The sequence below is a fragment of the Equus przewalskii genome, chromosome 6, assembly GCF_037783145.1.
Source record: "Equus przewalskii isolate Varuska chromosome 6, EquPr2, whole genome shotgun sequence".
In the NCBI taxonomy this organism is placed as follows: Eukaryota; Metazoa; Chordata; class Mammalia; order Perissodactyla; family Equidae; genus Equus; species Equus przewalskii.
In genome coordinates this window covers 687,085-710,383 of record NC_091836.1, presented here as the reverse complement: position 1 = coordinate 710,383, position 23,299 = coordinate 687,085, and the positions used below count along the sequence as shown (strand labels likewise).

At 68.6% G+C, this 23,299-nt stretch overlaps 2 protein-coding genes across 5 annotated transcripts; both read right to left on the bottom strand.

The window, feature by feature from the left end:
- Positions 1 to 741: 741 nt before the first annotated feature.
- On the bottom strand, positions 742 to 14,000 carry EFNA2 (ephrin A2). Its single transcript, XM_070622252.1, has 4 exons — positions 13,738 to 14,000; positions 4,287 to 4,600; positions 2,433 to 2,498; positions 742 to 1,946 (listed from the first exon to the last, which is right to left on the bottom strand). The coding sequence occupies exons 1-4, from the start codon at positions 13,878 to 13,880 to the stop codon at positions 1,825 to 1,827; spliced, it is 645 nt and encodes a 214-aa protein (XP_070478353.1). The 5' UTR covers positions 13,881 to 14,000; the 3' UTR covers positions 742 to 1,824.
- A 6,235-nt stretch (positions 14,001 to 20,235) lies between these two features.
- Positions 20,236 to 23,297, bottom strand: FAM174C (family with sequence similarity 174 member C). Of its 4 annotated transcripts, none has more exons than XR_011540652.1 (4): positions 22,314 to 23,297; positions 21,263 to 21,379; positions 20,941 to 21,049; positions 20,236 to 20,621 (listed from the first exon to the last, which is right to left on the bottom strand). XR_011540652.1 is itself a non-coding variant. In XM_070622250.1 (3 exons), coding segments are annotated over exons 1-3 (408 nt in total). In that variant the 5' UTR covers positions 22,604 to 23,297; the 3' UTR covers positions 20,236 to 20,620. The 4 variants fall into 4 exon arrangements, 2 of the variants coding, with proteins under 2 accessions (XP_070478351.1, XP_070478350.1); XR_011540653.1 differs by having other exon boundaries at positions 20,236 to 20,604; XM_070622250.1 differs by lacking the exon at positions 20,941 to 21,049.
- Between the last annotated feature and the right edge of the window lie 2 nt (positions 23,298 to 23,299).

The following is a 23,299-nucleotide window of genomic DNA, read 5'->3' as shown; positions in this document are numbered from 1 at the left end:
GCGGGCGGGGCGCACACAGGGGGCTTTGTGCCTCGCGGCCTCATTAGGAAGCAGCCCCGGTCCCCGGGCGGCGCGGCCGAATTAATGAGCGGAGGGCGTTCCCTCCGAGGACCGTGCCCGAGACGCTGTGGCCCCGGCGGTGGGTGGCACCGGGACGGCGGGCCGCGGGGACCCCGGCCCCTGGGCCGTGCCCGGCAGTCCGCGGCTGCGCTGCGGGGGAGGCCCCGGGTCCACCGACACACACCCGCCTTCTGCAAAGGCGGAAGGGGATGACGAGGCGACAGACAGGCCCCCAGGCGGCCTGGGGCAATGAGGGAAACCGAGTCACACAGCAGTGGAGCTTGGTGACAGAGATGTCAGCGAATTTGGTCACTGAAACTGCGGACGCCCCCACCCCAAGCATGGACGAGGGGCCGGGGGGCCCTGCCCGGCCCTGGGGTCAGGGTCTCCGACGTGCCCAGGAGCCCCCGCTGTCCACTCACAGTCACATCCTCCCAGCTGCCCCCGGGGCGGGCGCTGGTTCCCATCTCCAGAGGGGGAACCGAGGCTCAGGGGCGGCGATGAAGGGTCCAGCGCCACCTGAGATGCTCATTCCCGGGCCCGGCCCCCAAACCACGTGCAGAACCCAAGCATTGACCGTGGCGGCACCCCGACAGCCTGCACCCTGCCCCCTGCAGGTCCCGGACCCGCCTCCCGGGATCCCCTCCAGCCGGGGTGGCCCAGGCCCCACAGAGACGCGCATTCTGAGGTTCACACTCATTTTATTATAAAAAAATACAGAATCCAAAGTTGATTGTGACGGGAGTGGGGAGGCCCCGCGGCCAGCCCTACAAAAGCCCCCGGGCCGGCCGTCTCCGGGCGGCCGCACCCCATATATATTTATATATAATATATATAAAACACAGATCAGGAAAGGCGGGTAGAAATATGAAATTTGTACAAATGCACCATTTGCGTCATTAAAGTGTCTTGGGGGGGGGTGTGTTTGGGTGGTGGTCCCACCCCCCCCATCCTGTTTTGTCCCGTTTTCTTTTTTCTTATAAACATTATCAGGTCACAGCATAGAGGGAGGGGCTCCGACAGACAAACGAGCTTATTGCGAAGTGCGGCTTCTATTCTAAAAAGTCCACCCCACCCCCCCGCCAAAATAAAAGCCCCTCTGAAGGGGTGAGGGGAAAAAAAAAAAAAAAGAAATTTTCCAGTCCGTCCTCAGGAATACAGTAAAAATAAATCACAGTATATACTTGCTGGCTCTATTTACAGAAATGTGACGTCTTCTCGGCCTCGGGGGCGATCGGGCAAGGTCGCGGGGGACCGGGGGACGTGGGCGCTGTGAGTCTGAGGGGTCGCGGCTCCGCGGTGGCCTCGGGTGGAAGGTTGTGGGTTTCCACTCCGGGCGATGCTCATCAGGAGTGAGCAGGGTGGGGGTCTGAGGCCCCCAGACCACATTCAGGGGGACGCGCCTCTCCAGCCTGGGGCACCTGGGGGCGTCCGTGGTGGGAGCCAGCCGGGACCCAACACATACAGCACCGGGGTCCCCGGTCCCCTGACCCCCCCACCCCATCCATCGTCCCCTTCCCAAAGTCACGGGCGACAGCAAGGAATAAATTAAATTAAAAACTCAAGTCTTTCTGCTCCAACCGGGAAAAATGCACCGAAAAAAAATCGCCGAGAGATGCTCCAGGCTCCGACGGGACGGGACGGCCAGGCCAGGGCTCGCCGACACGCGGTCCCTCGGGCGCGGGGGGTCCTGGCTGCCCCGGGGCTGGTCCCGGGGGCGTCCCGGCCGGCGGGCAGCACGGGCGCACAGGGTCCGGGGGTGGCCTAGGCGCCCAGCAGGGTCCAGAGCACGGGGACGGCGCCGAGGAGCAGCCGGCGGCCGCGTGGGGCGCCGCACGAGTTGTTGCTGGTGAAGATGGGCTCTGGGGACTCGTAGAGGCTCTCGTCTGGGGACACGACACGGGGACAGGCGGGGCGGGTGGTCAGCGGGCGGCCCAGACCCCGCCCCCAGCCGCCGCCCGCTCAGCCTCGCCCCGCCCGCCGCCACCTGAGCTCCCGAGCCGGCCGGGCCGAGACTCCCGTCTCCGTGGCAAACGGCGGGTGCCCCCTGGAGGTATGCCTGGTGCCGGGCGGGGGCGCGAGGACACCGAGGCCCTCTTCCCTCCGGGGGCCTCTGGGATGCTCGAAGAGCCAGAACGCGGCCCCCGCTCCACCTCCGGGCACAAAGGGGGGCCCGACCGTGGACTTCAACCCCCACCCTGAAATAGGGTCTGAAATGTCGGCCCCATCTGCAGACGGGGAAACTGAGGCTGGGGGGCAGGGCCTGCCCCAGCCATGGCTGAGGCTGTGGGACTCCTGAGGCTGTGCTGTGACTGCCCTCTGATTCTACTGACCACTCAGCCTGGACCCTGCCCGACCCCCTGAGCACTTACTGGTTGGCCTTACGTAAACCTTCAGCCGCAGGCAGGGCCGGTCCACGGCATTGGGCGGCGTGGCAGCTGCAAGAGAGGGGTTGGGGGTTAGTGGGATGGGGGCTCTTGGTGCCCGGGACCACCTGGGGCTGCATCCTCTTCCCCACGCTGGTGACTCAAGCCTGACCTCAGGTGGGAAGCCACTCATAAAACTCCTAATCATACATCAAAGCCCCAGGCACAATGCCCCGTGTCCCAGCAGCACTCCTGCACACACACCCCCCACCCCACCCTGTCCCTTTGCCAAACCCTAACCCCAGAGACTGGGGGTGTCTGTGTCCGGCTCACCCCAGGGCAAAGTTCAGAGGTGATGAATACAAATACGTGTGTTTTCTATTAATTGCAAAAAAAGTCAGTGCAACCGAATGACTGAGCCGGAACCAAATCTCTGCTCCTGGGTGCCCGTCGGCAAGTCACCCCCTCTGGGCCTCATCTGGCACAGAGTGGGTGCTTTAGAAATGCCGATGTCCCACTGGGAGAACCCGGGAGCCAGTCCCTCCCGAGAGGGAGCAGTGTTCCTGCCTCGCCCAGAGGGGGTCTCAAGGAGGCAGCAGCACGTTCTATCCTCTCGCGCTAAAGTTCCACCACTATCCGCACTTCCTGGCCCACACGGCGAGCACCCCGGAGGGGACCGGGGGTGGCCCCACCGCGTCAGCGATGCGCCAGGAGAGAGGGCGCTCAGGAGGGGCCAGTACAGGGACCGGGAGGCCTGAGGACTGGCGGGTTTGCACACGTGAACAGGCGTGGGCACCCCTGCGTCTCCGGCCGGGCCTGTCCCCTCGGCGGCCGCCACCTCTGCCCGCCCCCCCCCACCCGGAAGCCCCTCGCGCTGGGAGACGAAGATAAAAAGCACGTAACACAAGTAACATTCGTCACAGAGAGAGGACGAATAATTGCAATAATTATCTTTATGAAACTCTCGTCTCGGAAAGAAAAATGTAATTTTTCTTATATTCCGGGGACTTCATTCGAACGCCTTCTTCCCCCTCCCCCGCCCGCTTCTCTCCTTGAATCGAAAGGAAAAAAAAAAATCCAACCAGCGCAGAGGAAGGAAGGAGGGGGGGCTCCCTCGAGTGTCACCTGACACAGCGGGAGGGGGTGACGGCCGGCCCGGCCCCCCCAGAGCCAGACTCGGACCCGCCTCCCCAGACCCTGCCATCCGGGCTTTGTGGGGAGGAAACGTGGGGCCCCCGGGACTCCCCGGACGTGCGGCAGGTGGGGCCCGCCCGGTCCCCTGTGTGGCATGGGCGCCCGCGTGTCCCCAGGCTGCCCCGACCGACCGCGGGAAGCAGCCTCCACAGTCCTTGGGGCACCCTGGGGTGGGGGCGGATGCCGGGGGACGGCCCGGAGAGCCCTGTCCAGGCCGGGGAGGTGGGGCGAGACACGGGGTCTGCCCTCACCCCCTCCCGTGGCTCTGACCACGCTCCCTCCCCGGCCAGATTCCCTATGCCTCAGTTTCCCTCCTCAGGGTGATAGGGGTGGGCAGCCCTGGTCTCAGTGCGGCCAGGCTGACCGGTGGGGCATCGGCCGCCCCAGCCCAGAGGCCCAGGGGCCTGATCCAGGGGTGGAGGTGACAGAGGGAAGGCCGTGTGTGCAGGCGGGGGGGGGGGTCTCAGCCCCGCTCTGAGCCTCAGTTTCCCCATCTGCAAAATGGGGACTCGGACAGCGGGGCCTGCGGGGTTTTTGCTGGGAGGATGGTGAGAGCATCTGAGAGCTTGACCCCCAGGAACGGAGGCCCGCGCTGGGTGGGGGCTGGCCCTGCGCCCCCACCTCCCGCTCGCATCCCCCCCCCACGGTGCCCGTGCCCCCACTCACAGATGTAGTAATACTCGTGGCCCGGGCGGAACTCGAAGCCGAGCGAGAAGGGCGTGAAGAGCTGGAACTTCTCGGAGAACTTGAGCGGCCCCCCCGGCGCCGCGGGCCGGTTGCACTCCCAGCGCTTGAAGCCGCGCTGCCGGTGGTCGCAGGAGGCGTGGCCCTCGCCGTTGACCATGTACAGCACGTAGTGCTCCATGCGCTCGGCCGGCGGCAGCGGCGCCCCGTAGTGCGGGCAGTAGATGTCCAGGTAGTCGTTGATGCTCACCTCCACCGTGTAGCCCCCGCCGTCATCCGCCGCGCCCGCATGGAACCTGGGGCAGGGAGGGGTCAGCGGGGAGGGGTCAGTAGGGTGAGGTCAGGGATGGAGTCAGTGGGGAGGGGTCAGGGGTGGGGTCAGGCATGGGGTCAGCAGGGTGGGGTTAGGGATGGGGTCAGTGGGGAGGGGTCAGGGATGGGGTCAGTGGGATGGGGTCAGTGCAGGGTCAGGGATGGGGTCAGTGGGCGGGGTCAGGGACGGGGTCAGCAGGGAGGGGTCAGCGCAGGACGGGAAGGGGCCAGGCCAGGAGATGGGGGGAGGCAGTGGGGGGACCGCCGGGTGGACACCCCACCCACAGGGTTCCAGGGTTCGAGCCCGCGTGCCCCACACGGCACCCCCCAGGACACAGCAGACACCTCGGGTCCAGCGAGCTGGGGGCCCCCGGCCCACAGTGAGGTGGGTGCAGGGGAAAGAGGGGCGGCCGCCAGGCATGCCGGGTAACCGCATGCAAAGCAGCGGGTGTCACACGACCCCTCCACGTCCCACACCTGAGCCCCCTGCCCCAGGCCCCCCACGAGCTGTCCACCAGGAAGTCCCTCTCCAGAAATGCTCCTGCTCGCCCCAACGCCCCCTCCTCCAGGCAGCCCCCATGCTGCCCCCCGGGGGGCAGCCACCGAGCTTTGCTCCTGCAGATCCGCCCGCCCAGAAGGCCCAGGGCCGAGTAGGCGACACAGGCCCCTCTGGGGCGAGCTCTGCCCGCACCCCTAGCCTCGGTTTCCCTGCGGGGCGTGGGGCTTGGTGTGAAGGACCCTGCGGCCCTCCCTCCGTCAGCCCAGCTCAGAGATGCCCTGGTCCAACCCCCAGCCCCACCTCCTTCCTGCGTGACCCCGGCCGGTCCCCCACGTCCTCCCTCTGGAGCCCCCAGAATCCCACATCTGCCCCCAGCTCCTGGCTCCCCCTGGGGACCCCCTGCCCTCCCCAGCCCCACCTCCAGGCCCGCCCTGGAGTCCCCCAGACTCTCGCCCCGTCCTCGGGGAGGCCCTGACCCTCGGCAGCGAGGACGGAGGTCAGCTGAGCAAGGGACCGGCGCTCCCCTGCCATCACCACCTCGGGCAACAGCGTCAGGAGCCCTTAGATCTCCCGCCCGTGGTCCCCGGGGTCCCTGTCATGTAAACGCGGCCCGACCGAGGGGGGACAAGGGGGGCCTCCCGAGAGGGGCTTGTTAGCACATAAAAGGCCCGAGCAGCAGAGGCTTGGGGGGCAGCCTCCCCCAGGCCGCCCTGCCTCCTCTCTCCCTGCACAGGTGGGGAAACTGAGGCCCAGGCTGCTCGGGTCCCAGCCCGGCCACCACCTCCACGCCCGCCCCCCCCCCCCCGTGCCAGCCGCCGGGCCTGCGGGAGGGAGCGCGGCACGGCCCCCATGCGGGGCGTGCTAATTGGCACAGCCGACCCCCAAGGGGGCGGCTGGGTTACCAGATGGCATCGCCGGCGCCCCGCAGCCCCCGAGATGCTGCACCACGTGGGGCCGAGGGCTCCTGGGCCCCAGAGGTGGGAATGAGGCAGGCAGGAGACCGTGCTCACTCGTGCCTCGGTTTCCCCATCCGTCACTAGAAACCCGGTGATGATTTTGAGTCTGCGGCTGAGGTCTAGGCTGGCGGACTTCCAGGTCCAGGAGCTGGGTGAGCTGGTTCGCCCCCAGTCCCTTCCCGGCTCGGTTGGGTTCGCCCAGGGACGGGGAGCTCACCCCACTCCCACAGAGGAGGAGGGTGTTTGCAGAATAAACGTGTCCGGCCGTGAGACTGGGGCAGCGGGGGCCCGTCGGGGGCGCGGACCCGCGTAGCTCTGGGCTCGGACGCGGGTTCCAGTCCAGCTGGTGTCTCCGCTCATTCTCTCCTCGAAGCCTCAGTTTCCAACTCGGAACAGTGGGGACGGTCCTCAGGGCTCACGAGGCGGCCCCGGGTCAGCCGGGGACCCCCTTCCGTCTCAGACCCCGCCCGTCCCTCGAGTGCCCCCAGGCCGGCAGGCGGGCGGGCGTCTCATTGACCCGCCACCTCCTCCGGCCCGTGGGTGCGATCGATGCCGACGCCGCTCCAGGCTTTTTGAAAAGTCATTTTCGCTCCTTCCCGGCCCCACTGAAAGCCTCATTGATCAGCCGATCGATGATAGCCGTGGCCCAGCGCCCCGGGGACCCGCACGCACCCAGGCCGAGTCCTGCGGGGGAGGCTGCTCCGGGGGAACCACGGGCGGGGGAGGGGCCGGGCCGGAGGCGCCGCAGTCCCGGCCCCCAGCCCCCTCCGGGCCTCGGTTTCCCCTCTCGGCCCCGGCACGATGCCTGGGATGCACACTCGGCCTGAAAGAGAAGAACTCGGCTCTCAGCAGAGCCTCTCTCGTGAAGGGAACGGCCGGGGGTGGGCGCGGCCTCTGCCCGGGTCCCCCATCACCGTGCCTTCCTCCTTCCACCCGGCGCCGCCATCGTCCTCCTCTCCCAGTTCATCTTCCGCAGAACCTCAGAGACCGAGGCTGCTTTTCTGGCTCAGCGGCCTGATGTCCGGTCCCACCAGGTCGGCCAGGCTCCTGGCCTCCCCCAAATCCAGGGCTCGCCCTGTGACCCGCAGACTTGACGCCCTCCGTTAGCTCCCCGTCGCTCAGAACAAAGCCCACAGTCGTCCCCGGCCCACGAGGCCCCGTGTGGCCCCAGTGCCCCCACTCTCATCGCCCTCTGTCTTCCCACAGCTCACTCCTTTCAGCCACAGCAGTCTCCTGCCTGTGCCTATTCCCACCCCAGGGCCTTTGCACATGCTCATCCCTCTGCCTGGCATTCTTTTCCCTGTCTCCCCCGCCCCAGCACTATCTCCGTCCGCCATCGTCATATTTATACCGTTACACAGTCTGGCGTCTGGCCTCGCGGACTGTGGGGTCGGCCTCCTTCTCCGATCCTGCCCCCTGTGGCCAGAGAGACCCTGGCACACAGCGGTGCTCAATACGTGTTTGTCGATCAAAGGCCAAGATTCGAGGTCTTTGAGGCTGTAGAGTTGTGAGGAGCAGAGAACGGTCCCCACGTAGGGAGTGAGGACCCCAGGCAGGCAGGTCCCAGGAGGAGCCCCCGACATGATCTCCAGCCGCCCATGCTTTCCCTTCCCGGCTCTAAGATAGCAATGGCCTTGCTGTGTTGGCAATCCCGGTTCCAAGTTGGCCGACGAGCCAGGGGCGGGCGCCTTGCCCCAACTCGGGGTGGCGCCTGCCCGGGGAGGGGGCCCAACCGCAAAACCAAGCCCGGGGGGAGCAAGACAAAGGCCCCGTTTCCTCCATCAGCAAGGAAGCCGGAGATGCAGATGCTTCGCGGGAGCGGCGGAGAGAGATGGAAATTCTCACTAAGGGGTTAATGACTGATTTGGGATCGGTTCCCAGACGGAGGGCTCCCCGCCCCCACCGGCCACACCTCCGCCTCCACCGCCCTGCCGGCCTCCTGCCCACGTCCACTCCTCCAGGCAGCCCTCCCAGCCCCAGGCGAACCCTCACCCGTCAGGGCTCCCGGGCTGCCCCGACCCCCCCCAACCCCCCGGCCGGCAGCTAATTAGCTCCAATCGGGCGACTGTCAAGTCATTAGACGCTAATAGCAAAGCAACTAATTAGGAATCTCACCCAAAACAGGAGCGGGGGGGCTGTGCCGCCTTCCCAGACGGGAAACCGAGGCACGGGGTGGGGGGGCAGCACCCCAGGGCCCCGAGTGCCCACCCCGCCCCCAGGTGGGTCCAGGTCTCTCTCTCTCCCCGCTTCTCCAGCTCCCAGGAAAGGGGCCGAGGCACCATCCTCGGCTGTCCGAGGGGCCGAGAAGACACCTGCCCCTCGGAGGCCCGGCCGCCTTCCTCCTGCGGGGCCCAGGCAGGACCTCAGGGAAAGCTGGACCCCAAGGCAGCACAGCGTCAACCCGAGAAAGGGTGAATATGACCTTGTGGGTGCCGGGGGTAAACTGAGGCAGGGCCTCAGTGCTGAAGCAAGAGGAAAGGGTGAGCGGCGGGGCGTGGAAGGAAGGGGGCCGCAGAGTCGGCGCCCCCCAGGCCTCGGTCTGTGGGAAGACGCGAGGGAACACAGTCCACGGGGCGCGTGTTCCCCTGTCCCCATGATGCCCACTGTGACACTCCCTGGCCGGCCCCAGACACGGCTGACCCTGGAGGAGGGGACACCCCGACGCGGCCCGATGTCCTGGTGGCCGTGATCAGTCACTTTCTCGGGGTCCGTGAAAAGGGGGCGTAATGGGGGGAGGCCGACCTGCTGGTGGGGAGTCGGGGAGGACGGCTGGTGTGGCAACTCGGCCACTCGGTGAACGGAGCCCCTCCGCGGCAAGGTCCCGACGGGGAGACTGAGGCACGACGGCTGAGCCCCCGCGAGCCTCGGCTGGGCTGGCCTGGCCGCAGAGTTCCGGGTCCAGTCGGGGTGAAGACAAAACCCCGCGGGGCACTCAGCTGCGGGGCTGGGACGGGGCGCGGGGGGGCCCTGGCCCTTCTCCCCTCGTGGCCACCCGGCGGGGGACACGGCCAGGCCCACCCTCTCCCAAGGACAAAGATCCCCGGCAACACCGAGAGGCAGGGCTGACGTGTGACCCGTTCTGAGAAGGTGGGGGTCACGGGGAGGACACGGCCGTGGGGTGCGACCCCCCCAGGTCTGGCTCAGGGGCCGAGGAGGCGGCCGAGGGAAGGAAGACGTCGGCCCCGAGGATGCGGGTCTCCCAGCCCCCATCACCACCTCCGCCCCTGACCCCGTCGAGGACGCGTGTGCCAGGGCCCGGAGGTCACAGAGGGCCGGCCCCCATCCCGGGCCGCTCCCAGGCAGGTGGAGACCACGGCTCCCCGGGGGCGTCCGCCATGGGGACTCAGTTTCTCTCTCTGCACAGAGGCTGCCCAGGGTGGTCCACGGGCGGGGGGACCAAGGCTGGGCACAGGAGGGACTCCCCCGCCTGTCAGAGCCCAGGAAGCCTGGGTGCCTGACTCAGACCACACAGAGGGAGGCCCAGCCCCCTGGGGGGGCGTCTCAGAGCTGGCCCCCAGCCCCCGGCACTGCTGTGGGCCCCCCCGTAGGTCACTCAGGCCGGAATGCCGCCGTCACTGCAGACATGGGGACCCTGGCCTGGAGGTCCCTCCTCTCGCCCGCAGGAGCTGCCTCGGTTTCCCCTGCCGGGGGCCTCTGCACTCCCGGAGCATATGCGTTCCTGGGCCACGGGCTGTGCCACAAAGCGGAGTGGACACAGGGAGGCAACACAGGGGTTCCGAGCAGCCGAGCCGCCCGCCCAAGGTCACCCCCAGGTTTCCAGGACCCCCAAATCCGAGCCCGGGCCCCCCCCAGCCCCCCGGACCCCACCCTCCAGCCCCAAGTCCCCCAGACCCGCCGGGCCTCGCTCTCCAAGCCCCCCAAGCCGGGCGGACGAGCTGCTTTCAAACGCAACAAAAAACCCTCATGCGGCAAAACGCGGCCGCGCCCTTCACAGCCGGCTCCCCCGAGGCCGGCGAGGCGGGCAGGGCCCTGGGGACCGGGCGCCCCGTCACCTCCACCGCGCGGACGACGCCTCCCCAGGCGCCATTGTCCCGGCCCAGTGGACGCAGAGGGCAGCTCTGCCGCCAGCCCCGGGGTGCGATGGGCCGTGGGGGGGCCGGGGAAGGGCGCCAAGCCCAGAGCCCCCACCCGGGTCTGCACCACTGGGTCCACTCGCGCTGCAGGTTCCAACAGGGTGGGGGCCTCGGGGGCGGAGGACGCCCTGTGTGGTGCCCGCTCTGGGCCTCGATGGCTCCTCTGAGCCAAGGGCAGCCCGGGCCACGGACCCGGACACGGCCCCTCGGGGACCCACGGCTCGAGGAGGAGCGGGCGGGGAGGGCAGACTGTGCCAGCCTCGGTGTGGAGCGTCCACCCCCCACCCGAGGCCCCGGTCGGCCAGAGCCAGGCCACACGCCGGACACGCGTGTGCACAGATGCCGACGACACACATGTGCGCCCCGCACCCACACATGTTCTCTCCGTGCACAAATACGCACACGCAGACACGCCACTGCGGACGCTACACGCATAGAGCATACACACGCCACCACATACATTGCACACGCAGACACGCTCCTGCAAACGTGCGCGTGCCCCCTCTACACGCGTGCACTCCCGGCACAGGCACGCAGACACATGTGCAAACACGCCAGGCTTCTATGGACCCGTAGGCACATGCGTCAGCCTACCACACACACACACACACACACACACATGCGTGTGTACCACACACGAACACGCGCACCTCCGGGGTCCCCAGGACCCTGGCGTGTCACAGACAAGAACACGCAGCTACACGCAGCTACACGTAGCTACACGCAGCTACATGCAGTGACATGTGCAGACAGATTCTGCAGCCCAGTGAGGCTCCCAGGGACCCCCGCGGCACCCCGCACATGAGCCCCTGCGCAAATGCACACGCAGCCACACGCTCAGCCCCGGGGCCTAGCCCGGCCCAGCCGGCCTGGGGACAGGCCCAGAGACACCCGGCGGCAGCCCAGGGGTGCCCAGCCCAGGAAGGGGCGGGTCAGACAGACAGCCGGACAGCCGGCCGGTGGGGGTGCCGGGGCCCGGTGGCTGGACCGGGTGAGGAAACCCCAGCCCAAGGCAGCGGACGCGGTGGGTGCGGGGTTCCCCCGGCGACGCCTGCCAGCCGCGTGTGCGCAAAAATGCACGGCACGGCAGGAGGATGCAATCGGGGAACGGTCACATACTCATCACCTCGCCGCAGGTACCAGGCCGGCCGCGGTGGGGTGGTGACGGCCAGCGTCGCCGCAGCAGCACGGCCCATGCCTGTCCGTCCCCCACCCCAGCACGTCTGTCCCTCCGGCTCCTCGGCTGCCCGTCCGTCCCCACCCGAGCTGCCCACCCTGGCTCTGTCCCCTTCCTCTCGGTGCCTTTTGTGTGCGCCGCTCTCCCAGGCACGGCCCTCTGTCCTCGCGTTTCTCCTCCACCTGCGGCCGCCCCCAGCCCCTCTGCTCCGACACCATCCCGGTCTCTCCCCAGCCCGGCTGGCCTCTCGCCTCCGCCCGTGGGGCCGCCCCAGGCCTCCTCGCCGGCCCTGCACCTCTTTCTGGGCCAGTGTCCCCCGGGTCGGGGCGCCCTTGGGACATCACACCTGGATGCCCCACACACTGAGGCCCAGGCCACCCTCCTCCCACTCCGGGGCGCAGTTCCGGTCCGGCTGCCCCGGGCACCAAAGCTCCTGGGGGGTCCCCAGGTCGCCGAAGCCCCTCTGCAGAGCCCCCCAACCTCAGCGAGGATGGAACCCCGATTCTGGACCGACCGGGGCTTCCCGGGCGAGGTGCTCACCTGGGCCTTGGGCCCCATCACGAGATGCCGGGGAGGTGACGTGCCACCTGGGACGCCCCAGGCGGGAGGAGGAGAGGGGGTGAGGAAGGCCCTGACCACTGGGGTCTGCGCCGGACAAGCAAGGCCGTCCCCTCGGGCAGCCGGTCGGGGCAGAGCTGTCGGGTCAGCAACAGGAGGGGGCCAAGTGGCCGGCCGGGGCCAGGCACCGGGGCCGCCTCCTTCCCCGGCCGGGATCCCGCCAGCGGCCCGTGGCTCTGTGGCGGGGAGGGTGGCCGGCGGCCCCACGACCCCCTTCCGCCCCCGTTGGAGGCTCCTCGTGTGTGTGTGTGGTGTTCGCTAGAACAAAGGACAGGCCACACCGGGGACGGCGACTTCGGAGCTGAAACCGAAAACTTGGGCCGGGGCAGTGCTGCCCGCCGGGCGCCCGGCTCGGCCGCGGGGAAAGGCTTTAATCAAACCCACATGCGACCAGCGGGGCGGGCGGCGCGGGGGACCGGCTCCGAGGTGGCCCGGCCGTCCCTCCGCCTCCCGGGGTCTCTGCCCTCGGCCCCGGGGGCCGACCCCACAGCCGGGCAGCTGAGGGGGGCGTCTGGGCACGCTCCCTGCCCCCGCGGCGGGACACTGGCCGCCCTTGTCCCCGAGCCCGCCTCAAAGACGGCCCTTTATGCAACTTTCCGCCCGACGATCGAGGACGGCAGGGGACGGTGGGAGGACCGCGGGCTGGGGCGGGCAGCTCGGCTGGCGCTTGAAAACGGAGAGAAAGTGACCGGGGACAGAGGGGCAGGGCGGCAAGGTCTGCAGCCCGGCCCCCACGGGAACAGTGTGACCCTGAAAGCCACTGACCCCAAAGCCGCGGGACACCGGGGTCCCATCTCCCCCGGGACCCCCAGCCAACCTCGGCCTTCGAGCCCCCAGGCTGGCCCAGAGCCTTCTGCCGATGTCCAGGAGGTGGTCAGTCACCAGCAAACTTTGCTCGCTCTGACTCACGGGGCTTCTGCTGCCCCCAAATTGTACTCAGCGCCCAGCACTGAGGAGGTGGGGCAGGCGGGTGGGGCACCTCGGCCGGGCATGGCAGGCTGGGCATGAGGCCACCTGGGTCCCCGCCCCAGCTTGCTCCCCTCGCCGTGACCTTGAGCCAGCCGCTCGTCCCCTCTGCGCCTCAGTTTCCCCATCAGTGGCAGGAGGACCGGGAGAGGATGGTCCCCGGTGGAGACTCCCAGGACTGCTCCCCAGCCCCCTCGGTGCCTCAGTCTCCCCATCCATACAAGCTGGGACCAGACCCCCTTAGTGCGAAGGCGGAGGCAGCTCGGCTGGTAGGGACGTTCCAACTTCCCCAAGTTCATCTGGGGACCCACCGGCAAGACACATCCTTGGAACCCTTGCCCCGGGGGGGGCCCAGGTCCCCCACCTCCGGGTGCAGCTCAGTGCCAAGGTTCCGGGGCATCCCCACCAACTCCAAAGCCGGCGGGCTCCCTGGAGAGACCGGAGGATCGGGGGGTCCCCCAAGTCCGAGAAGGAAACTCAGGGCTGCATGGCTTCTCAGGGTGCCAGAGGGGTTCCCCAAACTCCGGCGGACAGCAGCGCTCTGGGGCACGCCGGCTGCATGTCCCCCCAGGTCTGCACGGCGGTGGGGCGCCCCGGGGTGGGGGGGTGGAGAACGCACGAGCAGCGGAGTCCCCCGAATTCCGGAGGCTGGAACTCCCCGGGGGCTCCCGCGACAGCCGGGCGCCCCCCACTCCGGAGGCAGCGCGCGCGGGGGGGCGCGCGGAGCTCGGGCGCAGGGGAGGCCCGGGCCCCGGGCTGGGGGGGCGTCCGGGGTCCCCCGGCGCCGGTCCCCGCGCGCGGCCGCGCTCACCTGGGGTTGCTGCGGTTCCAGTAGACGGCGTAGCGGTCCGAGTTGGCGCGGGCGGCGTCCTCGGCGCGCGCGAAGGGCGGCGGCGGCGGCAGCGGGAGCAGCAGCAGCAGCAGCGGCAGCAGCGGGCGCTGCGCGGGCGCCATGGCCCCGGTCCGGCCGCCGCGCTCGCCTGGCCGCCGCCTGCCAGCCGTCTCCGCCTCCTCCGCCGCCGCGAGCGGGCGGGCGCGGGGCGGGCGGGAGGAGGGCGCGCCGGCGCTTGGAGATCCCCGGCCGCCCCCGCCCCGGCGCGCGCGACCTCGGGCGCCGAGAAGTCAGGCGGCGGCGGGCGGGGAGCCGGGGAGGCCCCGGCCGCCGGCCCGGCCGCGCGGTCTCTCGGAGCGCGGGCGGCCGCCGCCGCCGCACCCGCCGGGGAGGGGCCGGGACTCCGGCCTTTGTCCCGCCCGAGCGCCGGGAGGGCCGCGGGCGCCCCCTCCCGCCGTGCCCCGGCCGCGCGGGGGCTGGGCCTGGGGGTCTCCTGCTCCCCGCGCCCCCCTCCTGGGCCACGCCAGCCCGGACCTGTCCAACCCCCCCCCCGCCCCTGCGACCCCCAGTTCCGCGGGGCTGTGCGTGCGCCCCCATCGTCATCGCCCGGGCCTGGCCGAGGGTCCCAGCTCCGCTCCCCCCACCAGGCCCGTCTGCAGAGCCTGGCGGGCGCCAGCACAACCTCAAATCGTGGGACCACCTCATCCAAAACCACACCCCCAAATCCTAACCCGGGTGGGCCAACCCCCGGCCTCCTGGGCCCGCCTGGTGAAGACTCAGCTGTCAGACTGACCCAAGTCCAAAGGGCCTGTCCACTGCTGCCTCCCGGGGGGCCCGGCACAGTCACCTCCCCTCTCCCCGCCTGCTTCCTCATCTGGGAAATGGAACCGGGGTCCCTCCCTCAGGCCCCAACTGTGCTGGGCAAACAGTAGGTGCCCCATATAGGTTGAGTCTGAGCAGCTCAGGAGGGAATCCAGGCCAACAGCAGGTGTGTGAACACGCGGGAGGAATCCGACAAGGGTAGGAGAACGGGAAGGGGGTTCGGGCAGAAGGCGCAGCTTGAGCAAAGGCCCAGGGGTCTGACTTGTTCAGAGGACCCAGAGTGATCATTCCTGGGGGTCTGACCGCAGGCAAGGAATTGGGGGCCCGCCCCTCTGGTTCTGTCCTTATTCACGCCACAGCCTCCCTCTCCAGACTCTGAGCCTGGGGTGTGGTACGCTGTCACCAAGCGCTGGCTGGGTTTGTGTCACTCGTCCAGGCCTGGCGTGGGATCCGGGAGCCCAGAGCTCTTGAACTGGAGGGTCCCCGTGCGAGGGATTGTCCAAACTCCTTGCAGGAACCGTGAGAGGCCGGAGATTGGTAAACTGATCGCCCCAGGGAGGCGAGGACGCCCGATGGACCCACCATAGCCACACACCTCTGACGTGTTGTGGCCGTGAGCATGTGTCCCCTGAGCTTCTTCCTTCCCCCACTTCCCCGCCGGCTCCACTTCCCGACCTTTGCTCCGGCCTCGGAGTCCTTTCCCTTCTCTTCCCGTTCAAATTCTGCTTGTCCTTCAAGGCCTGGCCCGCCCTGAGCCCTCTTCCCCTGCAGGACGAGGTTCTCCGTCCTCTGCCCTCTGGGGAACTCCGCCTGGCAGTGCTGGGTGTCCTGGCTTCTGGCTCCTGAATTCCCAGGCCTGCCCCAGGTGGCTCCTCAGAAGAGGGCTGGGACCTGCCCCCGGCTGGTGGCCGAGGCCGGCCCAGGAGGCCCAGAGAAGACCAGATCCAGCCCAGGGTCACTTGGCAGGGCCCGCAGACAGACCCCTGGACGCCGCTGGAGCGAGGGCCTGGGGTTCCAGCAGCTCAGGCCCAGCCTGGCCCAGGCTGGCCGGTCTGGCACTTTGGGAGGAGAGGCGTGGCAGGTGGACCCGGGTACGGGCAGCAGGGTCACAAGCCCAGGGCCTGGCCAGCCCGGCAGCCTGCCTGGCAGAGGGGGCCTTCAGGAAGCTCCCTCCACCCCTGGGGTGGGAAACCCCTCCTGCCTTATGGGACCTCCCAGACGGGGCGGGGGGGCCCGTTTGACCCCAGCAGGACCGGACCTCACGGCGGGAGAAGCAGGGCGCACTGGGGGAAGGGACCGCCTTGGCAAAGGCCCGGCGCCCGGTCGGCTCATTTGCATGCAGGGGCCACCGAGGCGAGAGCCGCCACCGCCACCCGCCGCCGCCGAGCGGATTTGAGCAGAAGCTCCGTTTTCCTTCTGTTCTTGTCTCTCTCAAGGTCAGAGCCGGAGCAGGGACGGGAACAAAGGCGCGCGGCCCCCATTCAACCTCGCGGTGCCCGCGGCCGCTCCCACGGGAGGGGCCCCAGGGGGTGCGGCAGGACAGCATCGAGGCCTGGCCCCGGGCGAGGCGGGGGTGGGGGTGCGGGGACAGCTGCCCATGCTTGTGGGGACCCCTGCCCGGCAGGGGACCACCATGGGCACCCAGAAGGCCCTGTCCCCTCCCAGGGCTGGTGGCCATCCCAGCCTCCAGGTTAGGCTGGCAGGGGCTCAGCGGGAGTAAGCTTCCTCTGGAGTCAAGGGTCAAAGGTCAGGCTCACGCTGAGGACAGGGGTCAGTCTTGGGTTCAAGGCTCAGTCAAGGTCAGGGGTCATCCAGGGTCGCTGTCAGCCCCAGGCTCAAACTCAGGACAGGGGTCTGTCCCCATCCCTCCTGGGCCACACTCTTGGGCGCCGGGATCTGCCCCAGACTGGGAGGGTGGTCCTTGTCCCCTCCAGGTGCAGGCCCGCCCCCTAGCCTGTGCCCAGCCTCTGGTCCCGCCACTGCTGCCCACTGACCCCTGACCCCACCCATGAACCGCCTACCTGGCCAGTCAGCCGAGTCCCCGGGGCTTGGGATCAGTGTCCAGCGCCCCTCAGCCTTCAAAGTCCACGGGGCCCCAGGGGAAGCTAAAAATATTCGGGGAGAAATTTCTCATTACAGAATCAACAGGACCCAAGCGGCAGCCTGCTCCGGTCCTGGCGGTTTTCAGAAGCCTCAGGCGGGGACCGAGAGGGTGGCCGGGGAGAGCAGGGCCTCAGCGAGGCGGGTGGGCACCCGCTGGCCCGGGTCAGAGCGGGGGCCCAGAGAGCAGCCGTGTCCAGGAGGGTCCCCGGCTGTCGGCTGTTGTCGCTGAGAATAAACACGTACCCCTGTCGGTTGCTGAGGAATTAAAATTCCCCCCCTGGTGACCCGTGTCCAGCCAGGCCCTGGAATCTCAGCCCCACCGAGACGCCCGTCACCCCCATCCCAGCCACCCACCCACCTGCGGGACAGGAAGCCACGCCTGCAGCTTCCTCCCCACCCTCCTCCCCACCGTCCTCCCCACCCTCCTCCCTCCTCCCTCCCCACCCTCCCAGCCCCAGGGCCTGGACACGGACCCTGTCCTCCTGAGGTGACCCCTGGCCAGTCTGGGGACTAGACCACCGTTGTCCAGAAGAACTTCCCTCGAGGGTGGAAACGTTCCACACCAGCACCGTCCAGTACGGGTGCCCCCAGCTGCCGTGGCCACTGGGCACGTGAAACAGGGCCAGCGCCATGAAGAACAGGGAGCGTTTTCAATTCACTCCCTTTTAATTCGTGTAACGGTAAAGAGCCACCACGCTCTTGCCCTGGGCAGCAGAACTCCAGGCCTCTTGGAGCCACTCCTGGGTGTGCACCTGGCCGGGGACACCTGCCTGGGACCAGGACATTGAGGACTGCCTGGGGGGCCCGCAGCTCAGACCCCCCCCAGAGAGACTGAGGTGGGGCGCCAGGGGGACCAGAGGGGTCGGGGGTCCCAGGAACCCCAGGGAGGCACAGCCGCCGAGTCTGCTGACCCCAGGTGGTGGCAGGCGGCCTTGCTGGGTGCTGGGGCCGTGTCGGAGGGAGTCCCACATCAGGGCCAGTGGAGGAGGTGCCCCCGTCCCAGGAGGACACCTCGCCTTGACCCCACGGCTGGCCGGCTGGTGGCCAGAAGAAGGCTGGCCACAAGCCACCCCTTCAGCGAGTCCAGGCGTCCAACTTCTCCAGCTTCCACGTCCCTGTTCCCAGACGGAGAGCCAAGGGCACAGCGCAGCAGCCAGGAGCCGGACACCACACCTGGCCCGCAGCTGGGGGCACCAGTTTGTGGCTTGTCCAGTGGGCACGGCCCGCGGGGTGCAGGCGGCGGGAGGGCCCTCGAGGCGCCGGGTTGGCGCACCCCCACCTGGCACGGGCTCGGGATCCGCTCCACGCAACCCCCATGTGTCCTGTGTCCATCCCGTGTGCATGACCATCCGTGTCGCGTGTCCTTGCGGCCGGGTGTGGCTGTGCCCGTGAGGGAGCACGTGAGGTGGAGGAAAGTGCTGGAAACCATGCCCTGGCTCGCTCGTGCGCACACACGGGCCCTGGAGCAGTGGGGACCGCGGCCTTTCATGTCTCACCCACGGCCCCTCTCCGGGCTTCAGCTGTGGGAACGTGCTGCTACCAGCACGTTAACCTTGGCAGGGCCGCCCGTTCCCGCCCCCAGGCCGCCGCTGACCGGGCACTGACAGGCACAAGGGCTGAAGGTGCCGGGTACCCCTGCCCGCCCCCCATGACGGGCGCGGGGCGGGCAGTGTGTTCCCGGAAGCGGATGGCAGAGCGCGAGGTCTCTCCTGACCTCATTAGAGTAATTAATGTGCCTTTTGAAGCCCGAGGAAGCGCTCGGAGCTGTGGGAGAGGGACACGGATCACGGTGGGGGCGGGGGGGGTGGGTGCCGCGCGCCTGTTGAGAGCGGGTCCCAGCGGGCCAGACTCAGAGAGAGACAGAGAGACAGATGGAGAGAGACCGAAATGGAGAGAAAGAGGAAGCGTGGATAGAGAGAAACACAAAAGGGGGAACGGGGGTGGGGGGGGGCGTTCAGAGTCAGACAGACACACAGTCAAAGACATGCAGAGAGACCCCCCTGGGAGACACATTGGGAGACAACAGCCAGAGCCCGAAGGGCATGCACGTGACATCTCTGGACCTCCCAAAGACTCTGGTCTCATTTCCTCAACTTCCCTGCAGGACCTGCTGGCCCCTCAGTGCAGGACCCTCCCAAAAATAGGAGAGGGAGGGCAGTCAGGGAGAGCTTCCTGGAGGTGGCAGCTGGGCATCAGAGGGGTAAAGGGCACTGTGAGCAGACTTGGGGTGGAGAAGGCAATAGAGACACTCAAGAAAGCAGACCGGGGACCAGCTCAGAGGACCCTGAGTGGAGAAGAGAGTGACTGGCTGAGGGTGACGGAGCCGGCTCCTCGGCACCCTGGTGGCGGGCAGGGACTCAGGCTCAGGCCCAGAAGGCAGGGTCAGCGGGGCTGATAGGTGGACAGGCCCCAGGAACCGATGGGTCCCAAACGGGCAGCAGGTGGGTCCATCCCTCGGTGGACACACGGACAACATGGGGCTCAGAGATGTGAGAAATGGGACCCCCAAATGGAAATATTTCTTCACCTGACCGTTAAGCTTGTGGGGAGAGGCTCAACCACACCTGGGCCCAGCGGCCAGTGGGACACGGCTGCCACCTGGTGGCAGCTCTTCCTAACAACATGGTGGTCGTGTCTCTGGCCAGTGGCCACGGAGCCCTGACTACCGGCAACCACAGGCCACACCCTTGCCTCCAACCATACAGATGATTGGGGTGACAAGCCAGGACCAGACTCTGCTTAGAAACAGCTTGCAGAGAAAACAAGGACCTCAGAGAAACCCACTGAGACCCTCGAAGGCAATGGGGGGGTTCAGGCGCCCCAGATGGGGTTGGGGTGCCCAAAATGGGAGACAAGGTGCCCGGGATGGGGGTTCAGGTGCCCAGAATTGGGATCAGGTGCCCGGGATGCGGTTCACATGCCTGGGATGGGGGTTCAGGTGCCCGTGATGGGGGTCAGGAGCCCGGGATGGGGGCCCAGGTACCCGAGATGGGGTTCAGGTCCCCGGGATGGAGATCAGGTGCCCAGGATGGGGATCCAGGTGCCCGGGATGGGGGTCAGGTCACTGACGATTCCACAGGAGGCTGATAGGGGAGGAACATGGGGGCACAGGGGCCCTCAGGCTGCAGGAAGCTCCACCTGCCTACATTACAGCCCCACAGCTCCCTGGGAAATGCCCCCCAAAATGCTGGTGATAGGAGGGGAGGAGATGGGGATGCTGCAGAACCTGACCCTTGAGAGACCCCAAGCTGAAGACAGCAAGGAGAAAGCAGCCCGTGAGCAGGGACTTTGACGGACGGATGAGAGTTCTCTCCAGGCCCCAGTGCAGTGCCTGTCGGGGCCTTCGTCCAGGCAAGTGGGAGCAGGCGTCCCCGATCTCTCCACCTGCCCGTGGGATTCCTCACTGGACCCTCCAAACAGTGGGGGCGAGGCCCAAGCAGCCAGCTTGGTCACGGAGGGGAGAAGGGAGGCGCAGATGGAACCTGGCTCTGCCGCCCACGCCCGTCGTGAGCCAGGATGCCAGGCCTGGCCTGCTGTTGACATGGGCACCAAGACAGAGCCACCACTCCTTTATTGTCCCCAGCCCAGGGGGAAGGTGCTCCCAGACAGGCCTTCAGCCCCCCTGCCCCCCAGGCCTCGGCTCAGGCCAGCCACGTCCCCACAGCAAAGAGCAAGCAGCACAAGCCACAGTCCGGCCAGGCGGCCTGAGTCCTGGGAGGGGCTGCCAGAGCCTCTCTGGCTTCTACCGGCCATCTCGGGTGGTCCTGTGCAGGCGGGGGCTGAAGCGTCTTCAGGGAGGCTGGGCAGGTCCCACACGAGCTGTCGCGGTGCAGCCAGGCCAACAAAAGAATCAGCGACTGCGCCAGGCACTGGGGGTGACCCCGCGTCTTGTCCTTCCCCCAGGGCCGCTGGAAACGCCACCTGTGTGACCCAAGCATCTGGAAGGTGAGGGGCAGGGGTGAGCTGGGGAATGAGGGCCCGCTCCCCTCCCAACCCGTGTGCCAGGCACTCACCCTCCACAGCCCCGACCCCAGGCCCACCCCAGCCCACTCGGACAAAGGGGCTGCCAGATCGCACCAACACCCCCACAGGTGGTGTCAGAACCACCTGCCGGTCCCGTGGCCTCCTGCCTGCGCCCCCAACACACTGGACAGGCTACTGCTCCCTGCTCCCCCTTCGCCGGCTGGGTGTCGGGTGGCCCTCTGCCGCAGGTGCACTTCCCGGGGCTGGGGCCACGGACAGCTGTGCCTGACCCACCCCCTTGGCAGCAGCCAGACTCTTCCTCCACCTCTAACGTTGATCTCGCCCTTCAAGGTCAGACCCAAGGTAAGCATCCACCGACTCAGGCGCTGCGACCCTCGCCCATCTTAAAGAAACGGGAAACTGAGGCTGACAGGGAACACCATGCCCAAGGACACACAACTTGCCACTGCAAAGCCAGTGCTTCAGACCGAGCCACACTTGTACTGTGATGACCTCGATGATCTCACGGGGTGGGGGGTCTTCCCTCTCTCCAGCCCAGCCCCAGCCCCTCAGCCCAACCCCCCAGACCCCGGAGGTCGGGGCAAGGCCGTGCTACCATGTCAGATTCCTGCTTTCAAACACCGTCTCCTCGTCGCTGTCCAGCGAGGCCATCTCCGCGGACTCCTCGGTGTTGGCCAGCAGGCCATACCTCCGCCGCTGCGGCTTCTTCAACCTGGAAGCAGGCCTGGGCGCTGACGGCCGTGTCCGGCCTAGGGGGCCGCTGACACCCGCTCCTGCTTCCCCCTTCCCCAGGGAGTGCCGGCACTCGGCCTCCCCTGCTCCACCCCACAGCTCCGTTGGTTGCTCTCCCGTCAATAACTAGAGACAGACGCGCCGGGCCGAGGCCTCCGGGCCAGGGCTGAGTGAGTCTAAGAGACGCGAGGAGGACTTGCCGGACATCGAGCGGAGAGCTGTCGCCCAGAAGCTCGTCCTGCCCCGCCCTGCCCCCCACCCCCGGGAAAGGAGGGGATCCTTCGGCGGCGGGCGCAGCAGCATCCTCGGAGACAGAAATGCACTGGGCACCCCCAGGAGCGCCAACGGGGACAAAAAGACCCCTTTAGAGCGTCTACACGTGGTCAGCTGTGTGACAAAGATGTCACACTTCTGGGTGTCAGCCTCGGAGAGGAGGCCAAGCGCCGAGGTCAGGGGCCTGCGGAGGGCGCCACGGGGCCTGAGCGGGCAGAGCATGTAGTCCACGGAAAGAGAGTCCCCAACCTCGGGGCAGGAGGGCAGAACCCAGAGCCCGACCTCGGCCAACGCTGGGGCGCGCTCCGGCCGGGCTCCGCTCCCGCCCCGGGCCGCGTGCCCCGCGCTCACCATCGCCGCAGAGAGGCAGTGGCAGAGCAGAGAGACAAAGCGAGGGGCCACGGGGTCCCGACGCAACCCAACCTCCTGCCCTCTGGTCGACGGCGCCTGCAAACCCGGCCGCCGCGCCTCCTACCTTATGTATAGGCCCGGAGCATCACGTGACCGCATGGTCCCGCCCACCCCGCTCACGTGACAGCGACGCCCGCTCCGGGGGCGGGGCTCTCGCGCCCCAGCACGTGAGGCGCGAGGCGCGCGTTGATTGGCCGCGCCAGGGTGGCGGCGGCGGGCGCCGGACGCACCTGAACGCCCGGATGAGGAAGTAGAGCGCGACCAGGCCGCTGAGGCCCGTGAGCACGTAGAAGGAGCGCAGCAGCGGCGAGCCCGGCGCGGCCGGCGAGCGCGGGTGCGTGCCGTTGTGCGGCGCGCCCGGCTGGCTCCCGTTCGTCACGGCGGGCGACGGCAAGAGCGTGGCGTACGCGGGGTGCGACGACCTGGGCGTGGTCCCCTGGGCCCCGCACAGCAACGCCGGCAGCAGAATCGCCGGCAGCAACAGCAGCAGCAGCGGCGGCGGCAGCACGCGCGGCCCCATGGCCCGCCGGAAGCGGAGGCTGCCCCGCCCTCGCCGCGCTGTCACTCACCGGCGCCAGCCAATGGCCCGCGGGGGCGGGGCCCGACTCCGGAAACGCCCGCCCCCGGCCGCTCCCGGGGCGTCTCCCCGCGCCCCGGCCCCGCGGGCCCGCCGCGCCAGGCCTCAGTTGCCCTGGGCCAGACCGGGTCACGGCAGCTGGGCGCGCCACAGGGTCGCCGCCCAAGGACCCGCACGGACGAGGCCACGCCACGCAGGACGGCTGGGGCCGAGCCTGGGCTCCCTCCGGTCCGGGCCCCGACTCGCTGTTCTCGGCCGGTGGGCCCTCCCGCAGCCCGTGCAGCCCGGGGGCCGGTGGGCCAGCAGGGCGGCCGTGCCGTGGCCCGCGCCGTCCACGAGGCCACGGCATCGGCGCCCGCAAGAGCCAGGACCAGCAGACCGGACCGCCGGCAGACGCGGGGCCCTCGCCGTCCTGACCGCGCTGACCACACCGACAGGGCCCTGCGCCCGCTGCGCCGCCCCCACCCCGGGGGAGTTGAGGGGACCCGCTCGGCCCCAAGACAGCTGCACCCCAAGACCAGCGAGGAGGCCACCAGCCCGCCCGGGAAGCAGGCTCGGCCCCGCAACACCGATGAGGCTGCCCGGTCACTCCGCCGAGACGGCCAGGGCCCGGCAGGGACGAGTGCCCCTCACACCGCA

What these genes read in the sequence shown, in the direction of transcription:
- EFNA2 (XM_070622252.1), bottom strand. Translation starts at nt 13,880, where the DNA reads ATGGCGCCCGCGCAGCGCCCGCTGCTGCCGCTGCTGCTGCTGCTGCTC. An exon ending in TGGAACCGCAGCAACCCCAG is followed by an intron (nt 4,601 to 13,737) that starts GTGAGCGCGGCC and finishes TCCCTGCCCCAG; the next exon opens with GTTCCATGCGGGCGCGGCGG. An exon ending in GGTTTACGTAAGGCCAACCA is followed by an intron (nt 1,947 to 2,432) that starts GTAAGTGCTCAG and finishes TCGTGTCCCCAG; the next exon opens with ACGAGAGCCTCTACGAGTCC.
- FAM174C (XM_070622249.1), bottom strand. Translation starts at nt 22,603, where the DNA reads ATGGGGCCGCGCGTGCTGCCGCCGCCGCTGCTGCTGCTGTTGCTGCCG. An exon ending in TTCCTCATCCGGGCGTTCAG is followed by an intron (nt 21,380 to 22,313) that starts GTGCGTCCGGCG and finishes GCCTGCTTCCAG; the next exon opens with GTTGAAGAAGCCGCAGCGGC. An exon ending in GAAAGCAGGAATCTGACATG is followed by an intron (nt 20,605 to 21,262) that starts GTAGCACGGCCT and finishes TGGGTCACACAG; the next exon opens with GTGGCGTTTCCAGCGGCCCT.